The 23,531-nt window shown below is 46.4% G+C and overlaps 1 protein-coding gene across 1 annotated transcript in view; it reads right to left on the bottom strand.

Annotated features, from left to right (window-relative positions):
* Window positions 1-23,531, bottom strand: part of Spg7 (SPG7 matrix AAA peptidase subunit, paraplegin) — a 32,467-nt gene that overhangs the window by 5,049 nt on the left and 3,887 nt on the right. Inside the window, exons 3-12 of the mRNA XM_055621553.1 lie at window positions 20,673-20,762; window positions 18,898-19,139; window positions 16,064-16,203; window positions 15,077-15,179; window positions 13,484-13,609; window positions 12,440-12,602; window positions 11,784-11,957; window positions 4,575-4,699; window positions 2,286-2,388; window positions 1,052-1,162 (exon numbers count right to left, since the gene is read on the bottom strand). Of these exons, the coding sequence (XP_055477528.1) occupies window positions 1,052-1,162; window positions 2,286-2,388; window positions 4,575-4,699; window positions 11,784-11,957; window positions 12,440-12,602; window positions 13,484-13,609; window positions 15,077-15,179; window positions 16,064-16,203; window positions 18,898-19,139; window positions 20,673-20,762 (1,377 nt within the window). The remainder of the gene's footprint in view (window positions 1-1,051; window positions 1,163-2,285; window positions 2,389-4,574; window positions 4,700-11,783; window positions 11,958-12,439; window positions 12,603-13,483; window positions 13,610-15,076; window positions 15,180-16,063; window positions 16,204-18,897; window positions 19,140-20,672; window positions 20,763-23,531) is intronic.

Here is a 23,531-nt window from a genome sequence, read left to right as displayed (position 1 = left end):
GGGACAAGTAGAGGTGCTGACACTACCCGCCCTCTTTGTGCCAGCTAACTGAGTAAAAAACTGAGGCTGCCTGTATGTACTAAAAGCGTTTGGTCAGGCCTGGTGACGCAAGCTTTAGTCCCAGGCCTAGTGATGCACGCTTTGGTCCCACCAATCAGGAGGCAGAAGAGGACTTCTGTGAGTTCAAGACCATCATGGTCTATTATAGCAAGTTATAGGTCAGCCGGGGCACGCCCCATCACAAAGCAACCTCATTTCACTGGACATTTTGATGTATGCTTTTAATTTCCAGTCCTTGGGAGGCTGAAACAAGATCTCTGTAAATTCAAGGCCAGCCTCATCTACATAGCCAGCCAAGGCTACGTGGTGAGACCTAGTCTCAAAACAAAACAAAGACCCCCAACCAAACAAAAAACAACCAGCAGCTGAATATTCTCGACAAAGCTCCTGCCCTGTCAATCACCAGAGCCATGAGCTTCAGGAGATGAGGTTAGTGGCAGTTAGCCCTCTCCCACAGAGGCTACAGTGCCCTTTGGGGGCAGCGGCCTCTAGCTACACTGAATTTGGCTGGCTGTGCCTCAACTGGCCCAAGGTGGGCTCTCAGCTACCTCATGGAAGCTGAGATAATCTATGTCACAGCTGGAAGCAGTGTTTTTGTTTTTGTTTTTCAGGCTGGGTGATTCATTTTTGACACAGGGTTTCTCTACATAGCCTTGGCTGTCCTGGAACTCACTATACAGTCCAGGCTGGCCTCAACCTCACAGAGACCCTCCTGCCACTGGTCTGGTACTCACTATGTAGAGATAGATGACTTGTGAACTCTGATCTTTCACCTCCCAAGTGATGGTTTTATGTTTGAAGATGTTTTTATATTTGCTTGAGGAACAGGTATATTCTTAGGTAAACTTACAGTATCTCAAATGCAAGAAAAGTAACAATCCCTTGTTACTTATGTAATGACAACATCAAAAGCTGGTCTAGTTTCATCGACCCACCCCTAGCCTCTGGCTGTCTGAAAGGGTCAGCCTTAACAAGGGTGTGGTCCTCATACCAGCAATGACACGCTCCACGGCATACTCGAAGTTGAACGTGTGGACAGATGTGTGCCCCTCCCGAGCAGCGTGTAGTGCAGCCTCATTGCAGATGTTGGCGATGTCGGCGCCTGTCAACACAAACCACAGGCAGGGATGGGGAGTGGTGCGGGCTCCTTCCTGTCAGCATTTAGGAAAGGAAGAGAAGGAAGGAGGCTAGACTCAGCTTTTAGTGAAGAAAAAGGAAAAGAGCTGGAAGTTGGGGCACGGGCCTCTGATTCCCTAACTGGGGAGGCTGAGGCAGGAGGACCACAAGTTCTAGGCAAGCACAGGCTACACAATGGGACTCTGTCTCAAAATAACAAACAAAAGAACAAAAAGGAAAGGGGAGAGGAGGAAGGGAGGAAGAAAAGAAGGAAAGGAAGGGAGAAGGGAGACAAAGAGAAGGAGGGAGAGAGGGAGGAAATGGAGAAAAGTTGCCACTGGTGAGCTGTAGCAGGCAAGCAGGAAGGCAGGAGGTAGGCGATCAGTACTGTTCCCTGAAGCCCTCTCCCAGAAGCAGCTGGCTCGGCACCACAGTGTCATGCTGTACTGGACCTTGCAGTCTTTTCCTGTTTTGTGTCACCTGAGACTTCATAAGTGTACAAAAGGGTAAGCATGAGGGACTCTAAAGTCTATAAATCTTATTAAGGACTGAAAGGTAATCAAAAAGGAAGAAAGGAAAGTGTAAGAGGAATTTTATTTTTATTTTTAGAGACAGGGTCTCCCGCCATAGCCTAGGCTCCCCTCAAACTCCCAGAAGTCCTCATGCCTTATCCTCTCAAATGCATAAGCTACCAACTTGGCTCCCACCTTTAAAACAAGAACTATACAGAAACCTAACTGTGACTTCTACTTAATCGGAAATCACACGAACAGTGTGAGGAGGAGGCCTTGGGGGCAATCTCAACTGGAAGGGGATGCAGGCAGACTGTCTCCCAACCCTTGGGTGGCAGAGGTTTTGGCCTGTCATAATGGCATCTGCTGCTCTGCTGGAGCAGCCCCAGTGCTGCTGTCAAGTTGGTGTGAGCCACGGTACTGCTTGCTGTTGCTTCCACCATCTGAGAGGAAGACGATACCTCTTCCCATCCCTCTGCTGCCGATTTCAGGTTTCACTCAGGCCTGGACTGACCAGTGCCTCAGAACAGGGACAGCACTCCCACAGGGAGACAGAGACACTCTCTTATGAATAGGGGATTAAAGTAAAGGTCATACCACTGAATCCTGGTGTCAGCTCTGCCAGCCGCTGGGAGTAGAAACTGCTGGGCTGGGTCAACTTCAGGCCTTTCAGGTGCTGCTCGAAAATCTCCCGTCTCTCCTGTCACAAATTCAAAGACAGAGTTGAACTCACACTTGGCTGACAAGACAACCCTCTCTCCCATAAGCTCTGTGAACAAGCTCTGCTGGTGATCACAGGAAACACCGGTGTTACCATGCTTGACATTCTCAGTCCACACTCATGATTTGGAAACCAATTCAGAAAGCTCCAAGCAGCAATTTAAAGATAAAAATGAAATAAAAGTAATAGAAGTAAAGCATATCACACATAGCAAAGATTTACGTAACGCCTGCAAATTACACATTCTGACATGCTGACACTTGTCGGGAGACAGCAGCTTCTCTAGCTGGGATAATCGTTTTGTGCACTGTGTACACGTTGCATTTATTCCAATGCTTACTTCTGTACTTTGGTACTATTATTTTTATGAAGCATCATCTATCTCAGTGTTTTGTAAATACTCTTCTCCATCACCTTCTGATTTGCTGAAGGCCAATGGAAGGCAGGAGAGGAAAGGCGGGCATCTGGCAGAGATAGGAACTGCAGAAAGAACTGGGAGGCAGAGATTGGCCAGGGGACATGGAGGTGGGAGGAACAGGTGTGGGGACTGAGTGAGTGGTGATGGATCACGTGGCAAACATGGCTAGATAAACAGGTTAATTAGGATATACGAGCTAGCTGGAAAGCTAGCTAAGGCCTGAGCTAGAGTAAATAAGTCTCTGTGTCACTGTTCAGAGCTGAAGACCGTCCAACAGGGTTCTCTCAAGCAGAGCAGTGAATACTGGGGCTGCGCCACACAGCCCTCTGTCCAGTGGCACTAACCAACCAGGTTTGCTCTCCTTTCCACACAGACCCTCCCTACACCCTCAGTCCCTTCTCTTGGGCTGTAATGCAGCCTCTTTGACAACAAAGCAAACAGAAGCTTGTGAGGAATAGGCTCTCAGTGAAGAGAACCCTGTTTCCAGGGCCTTTGCCAAACAACACATCTAGGACAAAGTCAAGTGTAGTTATGAGAGGCAAGATGGTTAGAGGCTGACAGGATGGTTCGGAGGTTAGAATACTTGCTCTTCAGAGGCCCTGCGTTCAGTTCCTCCTCTCCACATGCTGGTTCACAACCATTCCTTTTTTTTTTTTAAAGATTTTATTTATTTATTTATTATGCTTACAATATACACCTGCAGGTCAGAAGAGGGCACCAGATCTCACTATAGATGGCTGTGAGCCACTGTGTAGTTGCTGGGAATTGAACTCAAGACCTTTGGAAGAGCAGGCAGTGCTCTTAACCTCTGAGCCATCTCTCCAGCCCTCACAACCATTTCTAACTCCAGCTGCAGGGGATCCAGGGACCTGATACCCTCTTCTGAGCTTCTCTGGCACTAGACTAGACACACATCGTGACATACATACATGTAGGAAAACTCATACACACAAAAACCCATAAATCAATCTTAACAGCAGGGATAAAAATCCCAAGATTTCTCAAAAAGTTTTCAAGATGGAAGGGAGAAATGCCTCATTTTGATTGGAAAGAATTTACTATAAAATGTAACCTAGGCCGTGTGATGGTGGCAGCTTCAGTGGGGCACACCTTTAATCCCAATGTAGAAGCAGAGGCCAGAGGGGAGAGGCAGGTGGATCTCTGATTTCAAAACCAGCCTGGTCTACAGAGCAAGTTCCAGGACAACCAGGGATATACAGAGAAACCCTGTCTCAAAAAAATAGATAGACAGACAGACAGAAAGACAGAAGACAGATAGAGAATAAAACAAAACAACACACCCCACCTCAACCAGACCAGTGCAGTCAACTCCACACATTCAAGGATGAAGATATAGCACACTAGGGACACTCTAGTACACTGTGAAACTAAGAATAGTGAGTAGATACTGAGCCATGTCACAGTACCAGGGTCCTGTGATCGCAGAATTCAAGAAGCTGGAGCTGGAGGATCATAAGTTCAAGGCCAGCCTGGGCTACATAGCAAGACTCTGTCTCAAAACCAAACCAAACCAAGCCAACTACAAAGGGATTCTGGGCATTATGGCACCCTGAAGAGCCAGGACAGTTGGGCTCCAGTGTCACACCAAACCTTTCCTGAAGGAAAGAACCATGACAACTACAAAATTAGAGCTTGTTGTCCCAGGCAGGGGAGGAAGGCTGTGGCCCAGGCCATAACAACTACGCTATGGAAAACTGACCACCCCCTCCTTCCCAGCAGTTCTGACCTGAAGAGTGGGAAGATCAATGAAGACATGCCTGTCTAGTCGACCAGGCCTCATCAGAGCATTGTCCAAGACATCAGCTCGATTTGTGGATGCTAGGACGATGACATGGTCCGTGGTGCCCATTCCTGAGAGAACAGAGGAGACACAGTGGCCTTTGGAGGGGCTTCAATACAACGGCCTTTCCCAGTGACCACCCCCAGCAGGGGAAAAAGAACAGCACATTCCTTCTAGACAGGGTGATGGGTGGAGGCACCTGCCCAGTGGCTTCCAATCACAGTCACGCCAAAAGTGTGAAGTTGCTTGTTTTCCAACAACAGCAGTTTCTCATGGCCACATGTGGAGGCAGAACTGCCTAAAGTCCCCCTGGAGATGCAGGTAGCATCCCTGGAAGGGAATAGTAAATTTTCATCCCAAGTTCCTATTCTTGCTAAGCGGCAGCCATCTTTACTGTGTGGTATCTAAACACTTTAATAACTGAGTTTAGGCACGAGGTTTCTTGTCCAAAGTGTTAAACATGTGTCTGCAAAGATGGCTCAGTGGTTAAAGACAGTGCTACTCTTGCAGAAGACCCCAGTTCGGATCCCAGCACCCACAGCAGGAGGCTCACAACCATCTTTAACTTCAGTTCCAGGGATCTGATGTCTTCTTTTGATGTCCACAGGCATCAGACACACATGTAGTATATATAAATATATGTACCGACAAAACACTCATATACATAGACTTTTTAAAAAGTGGCTCAGAAACTACCCCGACTCTTTAACTAGAAAAAAATCACCCACACAAAAATGTTTATAGCCATGTGTGGTGGTGCGCACCACCTTTGCTCCCAGCATTCCAGAATGCTCTATGAATTCTAGGTCAGCCTGGTCCATATAGCAGGTTCAGGAGAGCCAAGACATAGAGAGACTCCACCTTCCCTCCAAAGAAGAAAACTGTATAAAGAAGCAAGCTGGGGAAGGGGTTGGAAATTTAGGTCAACTGGTAGAATGTCAGGAAGCTCTTGGTTCAATCCTTAGCACTGCATAACTGAGGTGTGGTGGTGCACATCTGTAATACTAACTCTTTGGAGGCAGCATGATCTCAAGTTCAAGGTAATCCTCAGCCACATACTGAGTTCAAGACTAGCCTAGGATGCAAGAGACTTTCTCAAAAAATGAAGGAAGGAAGGGGATCATTTCCTCTCTTTCACACTTCAAACCTGACAAGCCATGACAGAGACAATCCACAAAGCCTTCAAGAACAGAGTAATGCTAAAGCCAAGCAGATGCCTAAAAACAATGCTGATTTTCTGAAATGAGCTCAGACTCAAAAGAGGCACCAGACACTGCCTTCTGCTTCATCCGAACACCTGAGCCTTTCATGGATCGATAAAGACAGAGAGAGCGAGAACCTGAGAGGCTACACAGAGTTTGGCAGCTAAAGGAAATCCACATAAAATATTCTGCCTGAGGACCTGCTGGTTTCACACTCGGGCTTCTTTTCCTTGTTTTTATGAGACACCATATCTCTCAGTAGCTCTGCAGAGCCTGAAACTTGCTATAGATGAAACTGGCCTTCAACTCAGAGCTCTCCTGCCTCTGCCTTCTGATACTGGAATTAGGGCGCGCTCCACCACACCTGGCATACCCATGCTCTTGAACACGTCTTCTGTCCAGATGCCTCAAAATTCTGAAATTATACAGATAACATACAGAAGAGGGTCAGGCCTGCAAATATTTGGAAGGCTGAGGCAGAAAGACGGCAAGTTCAAGGCCATCCTGGGCAACTAGTCAAGTTTATCTCAAAATAAAAATAAATGAAGAAGCCAGGTATGATGGCATACATCTGCACCTTTATCAGAAGAATCAGAAGTTCAAAATCGTACTGCATTACATAGGTGGTTCAAAGCCAGCCTAGAGTACATGAGACCCTGTCTCAAAAACACATTGACAAGCTGGGCATAAGGTGACGCATGCCTTTAATCCCTGCATTTCGGAGGCAGAGGCAGTGGAGCTGAGTTCCAGGCCAGCCAAGGCTACACAGTGAGACCTTGCCCTCACCCCAATAAATAAATAAATAAATAAATAAATAAATAAATAAATAAATAAATAAGTACATAAAGCTAAACAAAAAAAAATGTACAATAGGACTGGTGAGAATGGCTCACTTAGGGAGGAAAAAGAAAAACCCAAACCAACAAAACAAACAAGCAAATACACTTGCTTTGCAGTAAGGCTGATTCTCTGACACCGTGGCCACCCCTCTTCAGTTTCCTGTGGTGGCACAGCAGGCTCTTGTGTAAATTCCTCTCTGCCTGAGCATATTTCTCATTTTTATTTATAAGTCTCTCTAATTTTTCTTCTAAGACTTGTATCAACCCGAGGCACTGTTTTCCCTATGTTTACACCCTGTCAATTGGCTGCTTGTTCCACCTCTTGACGTAGGGTTAACTTTATTTAACCCTGTTCACAATACTCAGCAGAAAATTCTTTGATCAAAGGTGTGTGCTAGGACCAGGCCACACCACAACTACAAACACAACCAGTAAACAGCGCAATCGCAGTGTGATCAAGCATACTGCAACAATGGGAAGTGGAGGCAGAAGAACCCCCTGAAGCTCTATCCATCAAGGCTGGATAGAAGGTCTGTGTGGAGGATGGATGGGGAATATACCCAAGATCTGGTGGTTGGGGATGTCACAACAGAGATGTGGGGAGTGGGTCCCAGTGGCCACTTGTTCTACATAAAAGAAGCTGACACTGTCACCTGACAATGTCAATATAGACTAGCGGGTCATTTATCACCACAGGGCATCAGTGTAAGAGCTGTCCCCACACAGAGCAGATTCTCTCACTCAGGCGTTCACTTATAACTTTGGTCTGGGGTTGGGGGATGCCCAGAAGCTGTGGCTGTGTGTGGAAATGCTGCTATCTGGGACATAAACTGAGAGCTACCAGTGATGTCCCTATGCGCTCAAGCCTGGCTTCACCCAGGCCTTGGCCCAGAGTGACCATATTGAAGGGCTATAGCAGGCTGGGTGGTTAGATGAACAGCTACTTTGCTGGTTGGGTATGACACAATGGCTGAGTCCCAGGCTGTGTCTGTTCTGTTATTCACTCACCTGACATGGTTATGAGAAAATGCATCCTGCTAGTGAAGGATACAGTGAAGACTAGGCTACCTAGGTGCAAGCGAAGCCATGAGAGGCTGCCCTTGAACTCACAGAGATCCACCTGCCTTTGCCTCCCCAGTGCTGGGATTAACGGCATGTGCCCCACCATGACTGATACAACAGGCGCTCTTAACTGCTGCGCCATCTCTCCAGCCTAATTTCTTCCTTTCAGTTTTTGATACAGCCCAGGATCACATGCATACAAGGCAAGAGCTCTGTCACTCTGTCACTAAGCCACTCCCCAAGCCCTACTAGGATTTGTCCCCCCCCTCAACAGGGTCTCACTATGTAGCTCTGGCTAGCCTGGAATGAGCTATATAGACCATGCTGGACTCAAACACTCACAGAACCACCTGCCCCTGCCTCCCAAGCTGCCCAGCCCTGCTAGGATTTTCTAATGATTCCCATGTAGAATCAGCATTCACATTCTCCATTCTGTTTCCCAAAACAAAAACGTGTACACACACTATAGCAGAACATGCCATGTCAGTAAGCCCTTCCTCTAAGAAAACACCTCTGGCCGGGTGCTTGTGTGGTGACAGGTGGGTAGCAGGTGCTTTGCCTTAGGCTTTCTTGCACAAACTTGTAGTCCCACAAATGCCCACAGTACCAGTGCTGAGGCCTCTGTGACTAGGATTTCTCATTCCCTCGGTGAGTTTTTCCCACGACCAGCACAACATCCGCTCAAACCCATCCACTGTTCTCAGTGAAGAGAAGCTGCTCTTCCTGAGGAGACAACAAAGACTAGTTTCAGAGCATCTGAAGGAACCAGTGTCCACAGCTGTGAGCTCACAAAGACACTTGTTAGTGCTGGGCCAACCTGACAAGCAATGGGGTCCTCAGCCAACTCCAGGGACAAACAGCTATTTTATGGTAGGTCAGAGGAGTGCAGCTCAGAAAAAATGTTCTGCTCTCTAATAGACTCAAGTCTCTCGAAAAAGATGGCTTTTGTCTTTAAACTATGCAAGGTAACAAACTGGTTAACACATTTTCTTTTCTAGTTCAGTATTAATGTTATGAAATCCATTTAAGCCCTTATTTAAATAAAGGATCTCTGAGGTGGTGGTGGAAGAGCCACAGGAGAAGGGTTCACTGGCGTTTCCTTCAGGATCAAGGATGCCCTGTCCATGTTCAGAAGGATGAAGGGTGTGTCCAACCTCACTTCAAAAGTCCTAGAGCCACAGCTGAGACTAGAAAGCCTTCACCCCAGGCCACTAGGCCTGGTCTCCAGTGTCTACCAGAGCATCCAGCCCTCTGCTCTTCACAGGAAACCACTCCACCACATCCCCCAGGCGCTTAGTGCTCTGGAAACTCGACACTGAGAATGTGCTGTCAGTGAGCAAAGCAGCTGTTGGTGTCTCGGCTGCTCATGCCATCGGCTCTCAACTAACATGCCAAGAGACACCTGGACAAGAAAGGAGACAGAAAATAGGAAGGCTGCGGGGCAGCTCTAGATGCAAGCTTTCAAGCTCATCTTAATAACAATACCTCATCGTTGTCAGAACCATGCCAATTTTTAAACCTGCAATTTTACAGTTCCTGAAATAACAAGCATTGTGCACTAGCCAACAGCTATGAGCTGCCCTCTTATGTGCACACGTGTGAGACAGAGCAGTGTATACTATTGCATGTGTGCATGCAGGTACAAGTATGGGCCTGTGGATGAAGGCCGAAGGACGACATCATGTGTCCTCTTCTATCTCTCCACCGTTCGGTCTGCCAAGGATGTGATGTGTCTGTTCTAACTGCTTTGAGGGTCATCATGTAATTTAATGGTTGCTACCAAAACACATGCTTCACTTGGCCTTAGAACACATCATGGGGCTGGAGAGATGGCTCAGCATTTACGAGCACTCGTTGCTCTTCCAGCCGTCTGTCTAGAGTTCAATTCCCAGCAACCACATGATGGCTCACAACCATCTATAATGTGATCTGATGCCCTCTACTGGCATGCAGGTGTACATGCAGATAGGTTAGAGTTAGGGTTAGGGTATACATGCAGATAGAGCACTCAAATACATTAAAAAGGGGGGGGGGGCGCTGGAGAGTTGACTCAGGGGATAAGAGCACTTGGCTGTACTTCCAAAGGTCCTGAGTTCAGTTCCCAGCAACACATGGTGGCTCATAATTATCTATTGTGAGATCTGGTGCCCTATTCTGGTGTGCAGGTATACATGCAAGCAGAATTAAAAAAAAAAAACAACACATCACATGCTGGGCAGTGGTGGCACATGCCTTTGGTCCCAACACTTGGGAGGCAGAGACAGGTGGATCTCTAAGTTCTAGTTCGAGGTCACCCCGCTCCACATAGTGAGTTTTAGGACAGCCAAAGTCACACAGAGAAACTCTGTCTCAAAAACAAAACAAAACAAAAGCCAACCCACATCACAGAGTCGGGTGCAATAGTGCAAGCCGAGAGGCAGAGGCAGACAGATCTCTAAGTTCAAGGCCAGCCTGGTCTACAGAGTGAGTTCTAGTACAGCCAGGGCTACACACAGAAACCCTATCTTAAAAAAAAAAAACAAAACAAAACAATGAACCAACCAAACAAATAAAACAAAAATGAAGTATTTATGTCAAATTTATGTTTTTATCTACAAAAATGTTCACATCAAATAAAACTAAGCTGACACAGAAGGAGGAAGAGGTAGCTCAGCTTGTAAATGCTGAGCCAAGCCTTAGGGCCAAGCCTGATGATTTGAATTAGATCCCCAATACCCATATAACAAAAGGAACCAACTCATTAAGACTTGTCTTCTAACTATATGCCTGCCATGGCATGTACTCTTTCCACACACAAATGAATTATATTAATGCACTTGTCAAAAAACCTTTTACAGGATGAGTCTCCCAGAAATAGCTTGAAAGAAAATAAAGTCCTCATCTCCCTCACTGGGCTTCCCTATTACAAAGAAAAGCAATGCCACCGAGGTTAGTCCAGAAGTGTCTTTCACAGTGTCACACATGGGCACCTCCTGTAACACAAGAATCCCCACACCCTGCTCAACATGCCCACTCCAAGGGGCATGTGTCCACAGGGACACACAATAAAGAAATGGAGGGGACTGGATAGCTTAGAGGCCTCGCTGCTGGCTGCCAGCACTCACAGTCCTGGCTTCTGGCTTCCCTTTCCTGACTACTGAACTGGGGATAAAGCGAGTGGTGAGCATGTGTAAGGCTTTGGATTACCTTCCCAGTATTAAAAAAAAAAAGTAAAAAGGAAAGAGGAATTTTCTTTGTATTTACTTATGTGTGTGAATGTTCTGCCTGTATGTTATGCGTACCATCTGTGTGCCTCGTGCCCACAAATTAGGAGGGCACTGGATGCCAAGGGACTGAAGTCATGGATGGTGGTGAGCCATATGTGGATGCTGGGAAGCAACTCCAGGACCATGGTAAGAGCACCAAGTGCTCTTAACCACTGAGCCCTCTCTTCAGCTGCCAAGCTGAGGTGTTTTGTTTTGTTTCCAGATGGTATTTCTCTGTGTATCCCTGGCTGACCTGGAACTCACTCTGTAAACGAAGATGACCCCAAACTCAGAAATTCGTCTGCCTCTGCCTCCCAAGTTGTGGGATTAGAGGCATGTAACACCATGCCTGGCTAAGCTGAATTTCTTTTCTTGCTTCCCTCCTTTCTTTGAGTCAGGGTTTCCCTGCATAGCCTTGACTGTTCTGGACTCACTTTATAGACCAGGATGGCCTCAAACTCACAGAGATCCAACTGCCTCTGCCTCCCAAGTGCTGGGATTACAGGCCTGTGTCAATGTGCCTGGCTAGGCTGAGTTTCTTAAAGGCAGCAAATCAATGGACAATCCTTATGCTGACTTGCTGTTAGATGTCAACATCTAGAATATTCTCTGTGTAATGTCCTCACCAGGGCAGGAATGGACAGAAACACTCAATAGTGACTGAAGAAATATAATCCCCCACCAGTGATACCCCAGATGCTTGAACAGAAAATGTGACGTGATTTATCTACCCTGACAGTCATCACTCTGACAGGGGTCAGAGTTTCCACCTAGCGTGCTAGACAGTGAGGCAGGCTGGGCACTGACCGTCCATCTCAACCAGGAGTTGATTGAGGGTCTGCTCCTCCTCTGTGTTGGAGAATCCAGACATGGAGGTAGACCGCTTCTTTCCCACAGCGTCGATCTCATCAATGTATACTATGCAAGGAGCCCGGGCCCGGGCTTCCTTGAAGAGGCTGCGTACTCGGGCAGCTCCTAGGCCTGAGGGGACACAGAGTATCAAAACACAGACAGACAAAGGAAACCCAATCCTATTTTGGGGTCACAGATAGGCAAAATCTTCCACCAAAGATGCATATACCAAGGGGGCCACTCTCTGCAGATGAACCAGAATTAGCCAGGATCTTGCCATCCTGGCCTCCCGAGCCACAGGTGAAAGTGGAATCAAGGCACGTAACTACCAAGTTGATGTGACCCAGAACTTATTTTGTTGTTTGTTGTTGAGAAAGGTTCTCTCTATCCTGGAACTCCACTCTGTAGACCAAGCTGGCCTTGAACTCATAGATCTGCTAGAATTAAAGGCATGTGCTGCCACTGCCTGGCTTGGAACAAAACTTACTTTAACTTGGGTTGTGTTTGTCCTTCAATGTTTCACTCAGCTCCCCATGTTAGGGAGGGTTACATGGAAAGCCTCCCCAGGCATTAGGCCAATGAACCTGCCTGTGTCTTCAGCCCATACCTACCTCCAATGACCTCCACAAACTCTGGGCCAGCCATTGCTAAAAAGGGCACCTGAGCCTCTGTGGCGACGGCCTTGGCCAGGAGTGTCTTCCCACAACCAGGGGGTCCCAGCAACAGGGCACCTTTTGGAACCTTGGCACCAAGCTGAAGGAAACGCTCTGGGCTCTAGACAGGAATAGACATGCAACATAAGTACTGAGCATTTAACAGAGAATATTTAAGTGACTCATATGAAGAGTAACCTACGATGGTCATGAATCAGCTAGTTTCAGTGGGTCCAGAAAATAAAGAGTGCTTCATAGGCCACAGCTCCAGTGTTAGTTGCCTCCCCGAGATCTTTACTGTTCTACAAACAAATGCTCACATGCACCAAAATGCTCAGGAACACCAAGTGATACTATAACCTTCCCTTCCAAATTATCCCCAGTAGGCCAATAAAATTGCCTCTCTACCTGGGCTGGGCAGAAGAGAAGAAGGCAGAGCTAAGGTTCTTGGGCTTGGAGGGCAGAAGGATCACAGAGAGAGTTGCAGGAGAGGTGGAAAGGAGAAGAGAGGAGCAGGTCACCACAGGTTAGCGTGAACTAGAAACACGTAGCTGGGAGGAGCTTGCTTTGAGGACTGGCATGATGGAGAACAGCAGTCCAGATGGAGCATGTCCAATTATTTATGGGAATTTTGGATGAGACGTGTGGCTGGAGGATAATAAGGTATCTTAGGTAGTTAAGATCTGCCCAGCCCCAGTGTTTTAAGGCATATTAAAAATCTAACAGGTGTCTGAGTCATTTTTGGAGACAGGGTTACTCTGTAGCCTTGGCTATCTGGGACTAACTTTCTAGACCAGGCTGGCCTTGAACTCAGAGATTTGCCTGCCTCTGCCTCCCCGAGTGCTGGGATTACAGGCATGCGGCACTGCTCCCAGCAGAATCATTTGTTTAATAGCAGGTTAAAGAATAACCACTTAATAATTATATGAACCAGTATTTAACATTAATAGTTTTGCAAACATCTTACTCACATCTCTCAGTGGCTTAACACATGACTCTCACCTTCAGATAATCCACAAACTCTCGGACTTCCAGTTTGGCTTCATGCATTCCTGCCACATCTTGGAAGCTGACACCTTTCCCTGTCTTCCCATCGACGATGGTGAAACGTGCCATTTTAAGCTGATTCTATGCAGAAAGAGTCAGAGCAGGAAGCTGTGCATCCCTAGCAAAACAGGGAAGCAGTAGCTGCTATCTGCTTGACCTAACACAACCTCTACCTCCATCCTGGGTGGAACTGCTTCCTCTTACCACTGAGGACCACCAGCCTAAAAGCCTACTCCCACAGTCATGATGGAGATAATAGACCACTTCAAATGTATACCAGGAAATCTTTGGCTTGCGTTGTTTGTATTAGGAAGAAAGTAATGCAGCAATTTATCTTTAAAAAAAGAGCTAGTCAAGCAGTAGGGGCACAGCCTTAAATCCCAGGGCTTGGGAGGCAGAGGCAAGTGGATCTCTGAGTTTGAGGCCAGCCTGGTCTACAGAGTAACTTCCAGGAAAGCCAGGGCTACACAGAGAAACCCTGTCTCTAAAAACCAATAAAATAAAATAAAGATAAAAATTAGAGCTGGAGCAATGTTTCAGTTTTAGTGCTTAAGGGCACTCACTGTTCTTACAGAAGCCTGGTTCAAATACTAGCAACCACAAAGACAACCTTCTGTAACTTGAGTTCCAGGAGATTTTACACTCTCTTCTAACCGCTGTGGGTCCTACATGCACAGGGTGCACATACATGCAGGCAAAACACTTACACACAAAATACAAGTAAAATTTAAAAAGAGAAATGAATAAAAACAAACACAAATCTCTCCTCAGGATAAGGAGCATAGCTCAGCGGTAGAGCACTTACCTAGCATGTGCAAGGCTCTAGGATTAACCAGCAACACCACATCAAAAGAAAAAGTGTTCGTTAGCTAAGGAGTCAGAAATGTGCTTGCATTCTTGGTGAAAACAAAATGACACTCCCAGGGGTGGAAAAGGAGCTGCCTATATCCCCAGTCCAAGTCTGAGGGGTGGAGAAGCCATAGGATAAAAAGTACACTTTCTAAGGTATACCCCAAGAGCAGAAGGGGAGTCTTCCTGTATTATGGCTACTCTTCAAGGTACCTTTAATGCTTCTCTTGTTGGGTAATAATAGAAACTAGGGAAAGGACAAAAAAAAAAAAAAAAAAAAAAAAAAAAAAAGGAAACACATCATTTCCAGCTAACACGAGATTTTGCAAAACAGGGACACACAGAACACAGTGGCCTATGTCAGAAAACGTGCTTTCGGCAACACTGGCTATCCCACACTCTCCAGTCAGCCAAGCAGGAGAGACAGGCTGTTAATCATGGCTTCTGCTTGACCACTGTAAAAAAAGCTCATTTTCACTAGGTGGTGGTGGTCCACATCTTTAATCCCAGCACTTGGGAGGCTTAGGCAGGTGAATCTTTGAGCTCAAGGCCAGCCTTGTCTAGGGAACCAGGAACAAGAAAACCCTGTGTCAAAAAAAAAAAAAAAAAAAAGGCTCCTTTTCCTGCCGGAGTACTTTTCTATGGGCTATAGGGAAGGATTCCAGCTCTTACATACAAACATCCAGCAGTACAACTTACGAAAGCACTGAATCCGCCTTCCCTTCCTGTCATCCCAGCCAGTCTGAAAATATACCACAGGATGGCCAAGCCGACTGCTGTCATCCCCAGGGCGTAGAGGGCACTGGGTAAGAAGGAAAGGAAAGTTATGTGGTTGGAAGTCATTGTCAGGGGAACTGATGGGCTACGACCTTTGAAGCTGGCCTGAGTCTGAGAGGCAAGGCAGACAGCTAGCGCTTATGTAGACACATTCTCCTGTCCCACTGTCACCACATTTCCTCTTCCACACAAGTTTTAAGTGTTTAGTCTGAATGGACACAGGCTTACCTACTCTGCTATGGGACAATGACCAAGAAAAGCAGGTTCTTCTATAGCTAACAGGTCTTACTTTGCCATTTCAATTAGTAAACAAAAAAAAAAAAAAGACAATAAAATTAAGTTCTATTATAGGCTCTCCACATGAGAAGGACTACCACGACCTGGCCCATACCTCCATCATCTGCCTGTCCCCTGATAGTAAAACCAGATCAGCCAAAAGGTGGGAAGTTTCAGCATCTGGGCGTGCAGATCAGAGGAAGTCATCTTCAAAAGGCTGCTTGCTAGATACTGGCTTGCTGCAGCTCACATCACAAACCCACAGTGAACTTCTCTTTAGACACTGGCTTCCATCACTGCTGGTTTGGCAAGACTACAGGTTCCATGGTCCCATATGACACACCAAACAGTGCTAAGATGCCTCTAAAAGAATTTCTATTGACTATAGCCCTTTCTATCCCCTCTGTTCCCTTTTCCTCAGTGTGATTAATTAAGAATCTCCACAGATAAGTAAAGAAAGTTAGGCTCAGTGAGCTGGCCTTCCACCTCTGTACTTTCACATTCGTGGACCCTTCCTATGGAACCCAATTAACTCTCAGCAGAGGCAGCTCAAGACTTGATCTGGTCAGTGTGTCTCACACAAATTACAAAGCCAGGTAGGGTGAGGTTAAGGCCAAGGTACAGCTAACGTACTTTCCAAAGAATCCTGTCCGCTTGTAGGAGACAGGAATCCTGTCCTTGCTCTCGATGTTCAGTTCATCTTCAGCTGCTCGAAGCTTCTCTTCAAATTTGTCGATATTTGCTACCTGCATCCGGTACATCAAGGACAGCCGCTGTGGGCAAAACACAGAGTGGGCACAAAGAGGGCGAAAGGTCAGCACACAGTGCTGGCACGTGACATCACACCAGTACTTCCACACCTAAAAAGCTCTAGGTTTCTCAAGCATAACCAAGAATGGCAATCTCAGGACATACCCTTTCTGACAGAAAAGCTTTGCACAAAGTATAATTCTGCCCTGGCACATGGGACTCACTAGAGACAGAGGCACCTGCAGGAAGCACAATTGGCCATGGCCAATCTGGGTCACCAGTCTCAGGTTTTATTTTTGTTTTTGTTCTGTGAGACAGTTTGAATTCAAATTCCTCCTGATGAGCCACCTTGCCCAGTTTTCATGTCACTTTTGTCATAGCTCCACATTCCCACATTGTTGAGAACTCAAAGTCTAACACATTCCTGGATTTAACTTGAGCCAGCGACTGGTGATGGACACCAGCCCTAAAGTCTCACAGACATCTTCCACACTGCGTCTTGGCTCGGTGTAAATTGGTAGAGGTGACAATAAGGAGGCGATACGTATTTTAGCCACCTTTTGCATTTCCTCCCTCTGCACATTAGATGAAGCACCTGTCAGTTACACCCCTCCTGTTCCTGAAAGTCTGACTGGGCTTTCCCGTAAGTCAAGACATTCTAACACCCACATAGCTTCACCAACCTGCGCCAGGGGAAAAGGGTTGAAATGACCTTCTTACTATCCCAGACTCAAGAGCAAACACTTGTCTTATTTCCGAAGCCAGTTCAAACCCCACATTACCTGCAGTGTTCTGGGACCTTCCGGACCTGCCTCACGCAGGCAAAGCACAGAGCGCTCTGCACACCTTTGCGAAGCCTTCAGGATAAAGGAGGACCTCATCTCTGCGGTTAGATGGATTTGGCTCTTGTTGTTGGACAGTGTTTTTTTTTAGATTTATTTACTGATTATGTATACAGTATTTTGCCTGCATGTACATCTGCACACCAGATCTCATAATACATGATTGTGAGCCACCATGTGGTTGCTGGGAATTGAACTCAGGACCTTTGGAAGGGCAGCCAGTGCTCTTAATCCCTGAGCCATCTCTCCAGGGACTGGTTCTTATAAACTGATAGCACAGAGCTTGCTGGGTCAGATGACGTTCATGCCACCCACATCCAGGTAAGAAGGGTCTCAGCGTGTCCTTTAGAGTACACAGTATATCTGGTGGGAGAAAGTACACTTTACTGGAAGAACAGGCTCATTCCAGTCAGTAGCCACTATGACTAGAGCTGGCACCTGCAGCTGGTGTGGCTACCTGGAACAGGTGAGAGCAGCAGGGTCACCTCTCAGCTGCATTCTCCTGCCACCCAACTGCAAATAAAACATGGGAAGGAAGCTGGGTGTGGTGGCACAGGCCTGAGATCCCAGCACTCTGGAAGCCAGAGGCACGAGGATCTCTGTGAGTCCAGAGTCCAGGACAGCCAAGGCTACACAGAGAATTGCTCTCAAAAAACAAAACAAAACAAAAACCCTAAAAAACAACAGGCTAGAGAAATGGCTTAATCTTAGCACTGTTTGGTGTGTCCTTAGGCCCTGAATTCAATTCCCAGCAACCACTTAGTGGCTCACAACCATCTATACTGGGATCCGATACCCTCTTATGCAAGTGCACATGAACACTCATACACATAAAATAAATAAAATCTAACAAAAACAAACACACAAATAAAAAACAAACAAAACAGGGCTGGAGAGATGGCTCAGAGGGAAAGGCCCAGGCAGCCAGGGCTAGGGGGTAAGGCTCTGTCTTTAAAAAAGACAGAAACAAAACAGAGTCCTAGTGAACCCTATACTCAAAGAATTTTAAGGTTTACATAGAAACAATCAGGCAAAGATGGACAAGAATTCCATCTTTTATTTTATTCTAGCAGCAGAATGTTTTCAGGACTTAGTAATGGCATATCACACTGGGGGAGAAATAGGAGAGAGACTTTAGGAGCTGAAGGAGAGGAGGACACCTTCCCTGGCTGTCCTGAGGCCCATCTCCACAGCTTCAACTGTTAGACACTGACTACTCTCACCCTGGGATTGGGGCCTTTCCCTGCTCTCTGACACCAAGCCTCCTTCCCTGCCCCATCTTCCTCCAGGGCTCCCAAGCTAGAATCCTGATGTGAGCACAATCCCTTATTGTCCTGAGTTCCAGTCCTTCACCAACTTGTAATTTTGTATATTCCGCAAAGGGCAGACCTGCCTGTGAGGTCAGCAGGCCTCAGATGGATAGCCCACCCTCTATTGCTGCATTCACCCCTGCCAACCATCCACTGAAGAGCTCAATCTCAAACTGTTTACAGTAACTCCTTGACACCTCAGCTCTCAGCTCTCGAAGACCTTTGTGACCGAGACAAAGCCCCTCCCCTCTGACCTCTAGCTAGCTTAGCCCAGCACGTCAGGTCTGAAGGCAGACTCACTTCCTTATCCCCCAGTACCAGGGAGATTCTGCTTAGAGCCAACTGTCGCTTAATGTCACCTCTCCCACTCTGACCCACCATCAGAGCTCTTTCCTGCCATGCATACCTCTGACTACCTTCCTTCACTACCCTACCTTAACAGGCACTGCCCATACCCTGCACACATCTTGCTAAAGACAACCACACAAGCCCAGGACTAAAGGGCTGATTGAAAAGGGGTACTCCTGATTTTCCCAGTCCCTCCCATTTCTTCACCCCAACTCACAGGCCGCCCAAACACCACAGCTCCAGGGTGCAGATAGACTTCCACCACATCGCTCTCAGGCACCACCTGCACGCGCTGCACCTCGCCCTTAGCCAGCATCTCGTTGACAAAGTCAGTCCAGGAGATGCTGCCGCCGCTGCTGCTGAGGGAGTTCAGCAGGCTCATCACAACAGCAATGATGAACAGGGTGCGCAGCCTCTCTCGATACATCTGGTCTTCTCGCTCCTTCCGTCTCCTCTCCTCTGCACAGATTACAGGGAGGGCCAGGCACATCAGGGGTAAAGCCCAGGCACACACTCAGGTGGGCAGGGGCTCTCTTCTATCTCTCTTCTTTGGTGTGCTCAGCATCAGAGGGGCAGGGGCTGGGTGAATCCTAAGTTTCTGTCCTTTTTTTCAAGGGTTAACCGAGGCCAAGCATGATGGTGCACACTTTTAATCCCAGCATTTGGAGACAGAGGTAGGAGGATCTCTAAGAGTTCAAAGCCATCCTAGTCTACATAGAGAGCTCCAGGACAGCAGGACTACATATTGTTTGAAGTTCTCAAAAAATAAATAAAAACATAAAAAAAAAAAAAAAGACTTTAAAAAGTCAAAACAAGGGGCTGGAGAAATGGCTCAGTGGTTAAGAGCACCTGCTGCTCCTCCAGAGGACTGGATTTCCAGTCCCAGCACCCACATGGCAACTCACAACTGATTTAACTCCAGGGCATCCAACATCTTCAGAAAGACATATGTGCAGGCCAAACACCAGTGCCATAATTTTAAAAAATTTAATTAAAATTTAAAATATAAAAAACAACCCACAGGAAGATTGTTCTGAGGCAGGAGATCAGCATGACTCCATCAGCTGGTGTGATCCAGCAAAGTTGTACAGGGCTTGCCTAACTTGAGCCCCATAAAACCTGACTTTGTGGTGCACACACCTTTAATCCCAGTGCTGGGGAGGCAGAAGCAGCCGAATCTCTGTGAGGTCAAAGCCAGCCTGGTCTACAGAGCAAGTTCCAGGACAGCCAAGGTTACACAGAGAAATCCTGAGTTGAAAAACAACAAAGACAAAAAACACTTCTTAAGAAATTCTAGCAGAGATGGGTGTGGTAGTGCAAGCCTGTGATCTGAGCATTCTGGAATGATCGTTGTGAGTTTAAAGCCAGCCTGCTCTACAAAGTTAATCCAGGATAGCCAAGGCTACACAGAGAAACCCTGTATCAGAAAAAAAAAAGAGAAACTCTAACAGTCCAGTTCAAACTTTAATTTCCACAGCCTTCACATTTCTGAATGAGTCCTAATTCCAGAAAAGTGAGACCTAAGATACAAGGGCATTCTTAGATTCCCCAAGCGAGGCTGTGAAGTGGGGCAGGGCAGCACTGGCTGGTGAACTGTGGTGATCCTTCCACTGCAAGCCTGCTTTGCACGTGTGCCCTCTCCTCACTGATCTCCTCACACACTCAGGAACAGTGAAAACATTGACCACGTGTACACGGGGCTGGGCTCACCAAGTCCCCACACCCAAACCTCTGGGTAGACCTAAGGTTTGCCCTTTCTGTGCAGACACAGAAACGCTGTCTGCCTTCAGGCATCCCTGAAGGTGACAGAGGGACATAGGTGTCCAGAGGCATCTTTGAAAGGGAACAAAGGACTCAACAGTCACAGAAGTAGGGCAGTTCGCATAGGGACAGGTGATCAACTGTGCCTCTCTCAGTAGCCTCACCCTGCTCAGAGGAGAGCACACAGGCGGGAGCAGAGGGAAGGGACTTCAGAACATCAGGCAGGCGTACCTTCATCATCTTCAGGGGCCTTGCCTTTAGGCTTACCACTGTCTTTATTTTTCTGCTTCATCCTCGAGGTGTTAAAATAGTAAGTACTACCTAAGATAAATAAGAAAAGAATTACGTTTGCAGCCTGCAGAGATACACAAGAAAGCAGTGTGTTCACGAATAACATTACCACAGAATCCTAAACCCATGCACGAAGCATCGCTGCCTGGGAGACATTACAGCATCTACTTCTGCTTTACCACCTAAACCACTACAGTACTTGCTAAGGAGAGAATAATGAACTGTGAATGTATAAAGACAAACATCTTTGCTATTTAAGCTGGATGGCCAGCAGCTGGAAGATACTTCTCTTCCAAGAGGACAGCAAGATTGGCAGTTTGCAACCACCTGTAACACCAGCTCCTGAAAATCCAATACCCTCTTCTGGCCTCTGTAGGCACATGTCCACACATACATACATACATACATACACAGGCGCGCGCGCGCGCGCACCCACACACACACAGAAAAAAGTTTTAAATCTTTTTTTTTAATAATTTATTTAATTTTATTTTATGTGCATTAGTGTGAAGGTGTCAGATCTCTTGAATTGGAGTTACAGACAGTTGTGAGCTGCCATGTGGGTGCTGGGAATTAAACCTAGGTCCTTTGGAGGAGTAAACAGTGCTCTTAACCACTGAGCCATCTCTCCAGCCCCAAGTTTTAAATCTTAAAAAAAAAAAAAAAAGTAAAATGGGGCCGGAGAGCTGGCTCAGAACTTAAGAGCACTTGTCACTCTTACAAAAGAGCTGGGTTCAGTTCCAGCACCCACATGACTGCTCTCAACCATTCATAACTCCAGTTCCAGGGGATCCATTACACTTTGCTGAATGCTCAGGCAGCAGCCACACATGTGGTGCACACACTGACTCGCAGGCAACACTTACACACGTAAAATAAGTAAACCTAAAAAATGTGTTTAAGTAAAACAATAAACTGGTTAGTTAGGTGCAGTAGTTCATACCTGTTACTAGCACTCAGAGGGCTGAGGCAGAGGGATTGCCTTAAATATAAGGCCACATGGGCTGCAAAGTAACTTGTACACAATCCTGAGCTACTTGAGAGTGTAAAAAATAAGTTGTTTTCTAATTGGCTTATGTGAGGGAATACAAAGCTAGAGAGGATACAGCTCAGTAGTGGAAAACATGCTGAGTATAATTCCTAAAACCACCAAAAAACTAAAATTAAAAACATTTACAGGCATAAATTTGAAATAACATGAGTTTAATAGAGAACAATTTAAACTGCTTCAAGTGAATTTAAACACATGAATGACACAAAGGGTTTTGGCACCTTTGGTAACCACAGCAACCCAGCTGATGCCAAGGACAGGCTGGCAGCAGGTTGCACAGGAAAGGCTTAGGGAAGTTGCATCAGATCAGGGAGAAAAATCAACATGCTAGCACGTCTTATCTCTGAGCTTGAGGCCAGCCTGGTCGCCAAAACAAGTTCCAGGACAGACACGACTATACAATGAAATCTGTTTTAAAATAAATAAATAAGCAAGCAAGCAAATAAATAAACAAAATTTTAATTAATTAAAAAATACTTTTATCCACTTGAGTGTTTTGCCTGCTTCTATGTGTATCATGTACACGCCTGATCCTGGGGAACTCAGTCAGAGATTGTTGTGAGCTGCCTGAGCGTGGGTGCTGGGAAGTGAACTCAGGTTATCTGGAAAAGCAGTAAGTGTTCTTAACCTATCAGCCACACTCAGAGATCCAGGTTTCACACTCAGTTAGACTCAGGTCTAACTTTCATCATATAAACATTAATAGACTTGACAGGTGTGAGACACCTGTAACCCCAGCACTGGGAGGCAGAGGCGGCGGATCTTTTTGAGTTCCAGGCCAGCCTGGTCTACAAAGCAAGTCCAGGACAGCCAGGGCTACACAGAAAAACCCTGTCTCAAAAATAAATAAATAAATAAAAACAAACAAACAAGAGTAACAGGCTCAAAAGCAAAAGCACCTTCATTTCCATAAGAACTCAACATTGAGTTTTGGACAACTGAGCACGGAAAGAAATTCCGATGAAATCAAGTAGATAAGCCCAGTGCCAATATAGGCTGATTCCTTCAAACTAGGATGGAAGCATTCCACTCTCCCCCAGTCCAACTGTGTGAAAAAGAAGTGAAATTATGGCATCAACCCTGAATGTCCTCTGAGCTAGAGCACAGGGGCTACAGAATTTTAATCCCAGTACTTGGGAGGCAGAGACAAGGGGTGAGTTTGAGGCCAGGCTATTATTACAGAGTGAGTTCCAGGACTACACAGAAAAATCCTGCCTCAAATAAATAAAGAGGAACAACAGCAAACAGCAAAAACAACAAAGAAATATAACTTAATGGGTTTTGTTCTTGTTTGTTTTAGATTTATTTAAGTTTGAGGCCAGCCTGGTCTACAGGACAGCCAAGGCTACACAGGAAAACCCTGTGTGAGTCTTTTGCCTGCATGTACATCTGTGTGCAGCTTATGCAGCGCTTGTGAAGGCCAGAAGAAGGGGTCAGGTTATCTGAAACAGGCATTATACCATGAGTTGTCCCGTGGGTTCTGGGAACCAAACCTGTGTCTTCTGGACAAACACTTATTGCTCTTAACTGCTGAGCCATCTCACTAGTCCACACTACTTAATTTTTTAAATGAGGGCTAATACGATGGCTCAATAGGCAAAGATACTTGCTGTCAAGCCCGATGACCTGAATTTGATTCCTAAAACCCACATGGTGGAAGAGATGCCTATGCACGCGCGCGCACACACACGCGCATGCATACACACACACACACACACACACACACACACACACACACACACACACAC

This window comes from Psammomys obesus, unplaced genomic scaffold (genome assembly GCF_907164565.1).
Source record: "Psammomys obesus unplaced genomic scaffold, mPsaObe1.curated_primary_1811, whole genome shotgun sequence".
Lineage (NCBI taxonomy): Eukaryota > Metazoa > Chordata > Mammalia > Rodentia > Muridae > Psammomys > Psammomys obesus.
Note: the sequence above shows the minus strand (reverse complement) of the source record. Positions and strands in the feature narration are given on the sequence as shown.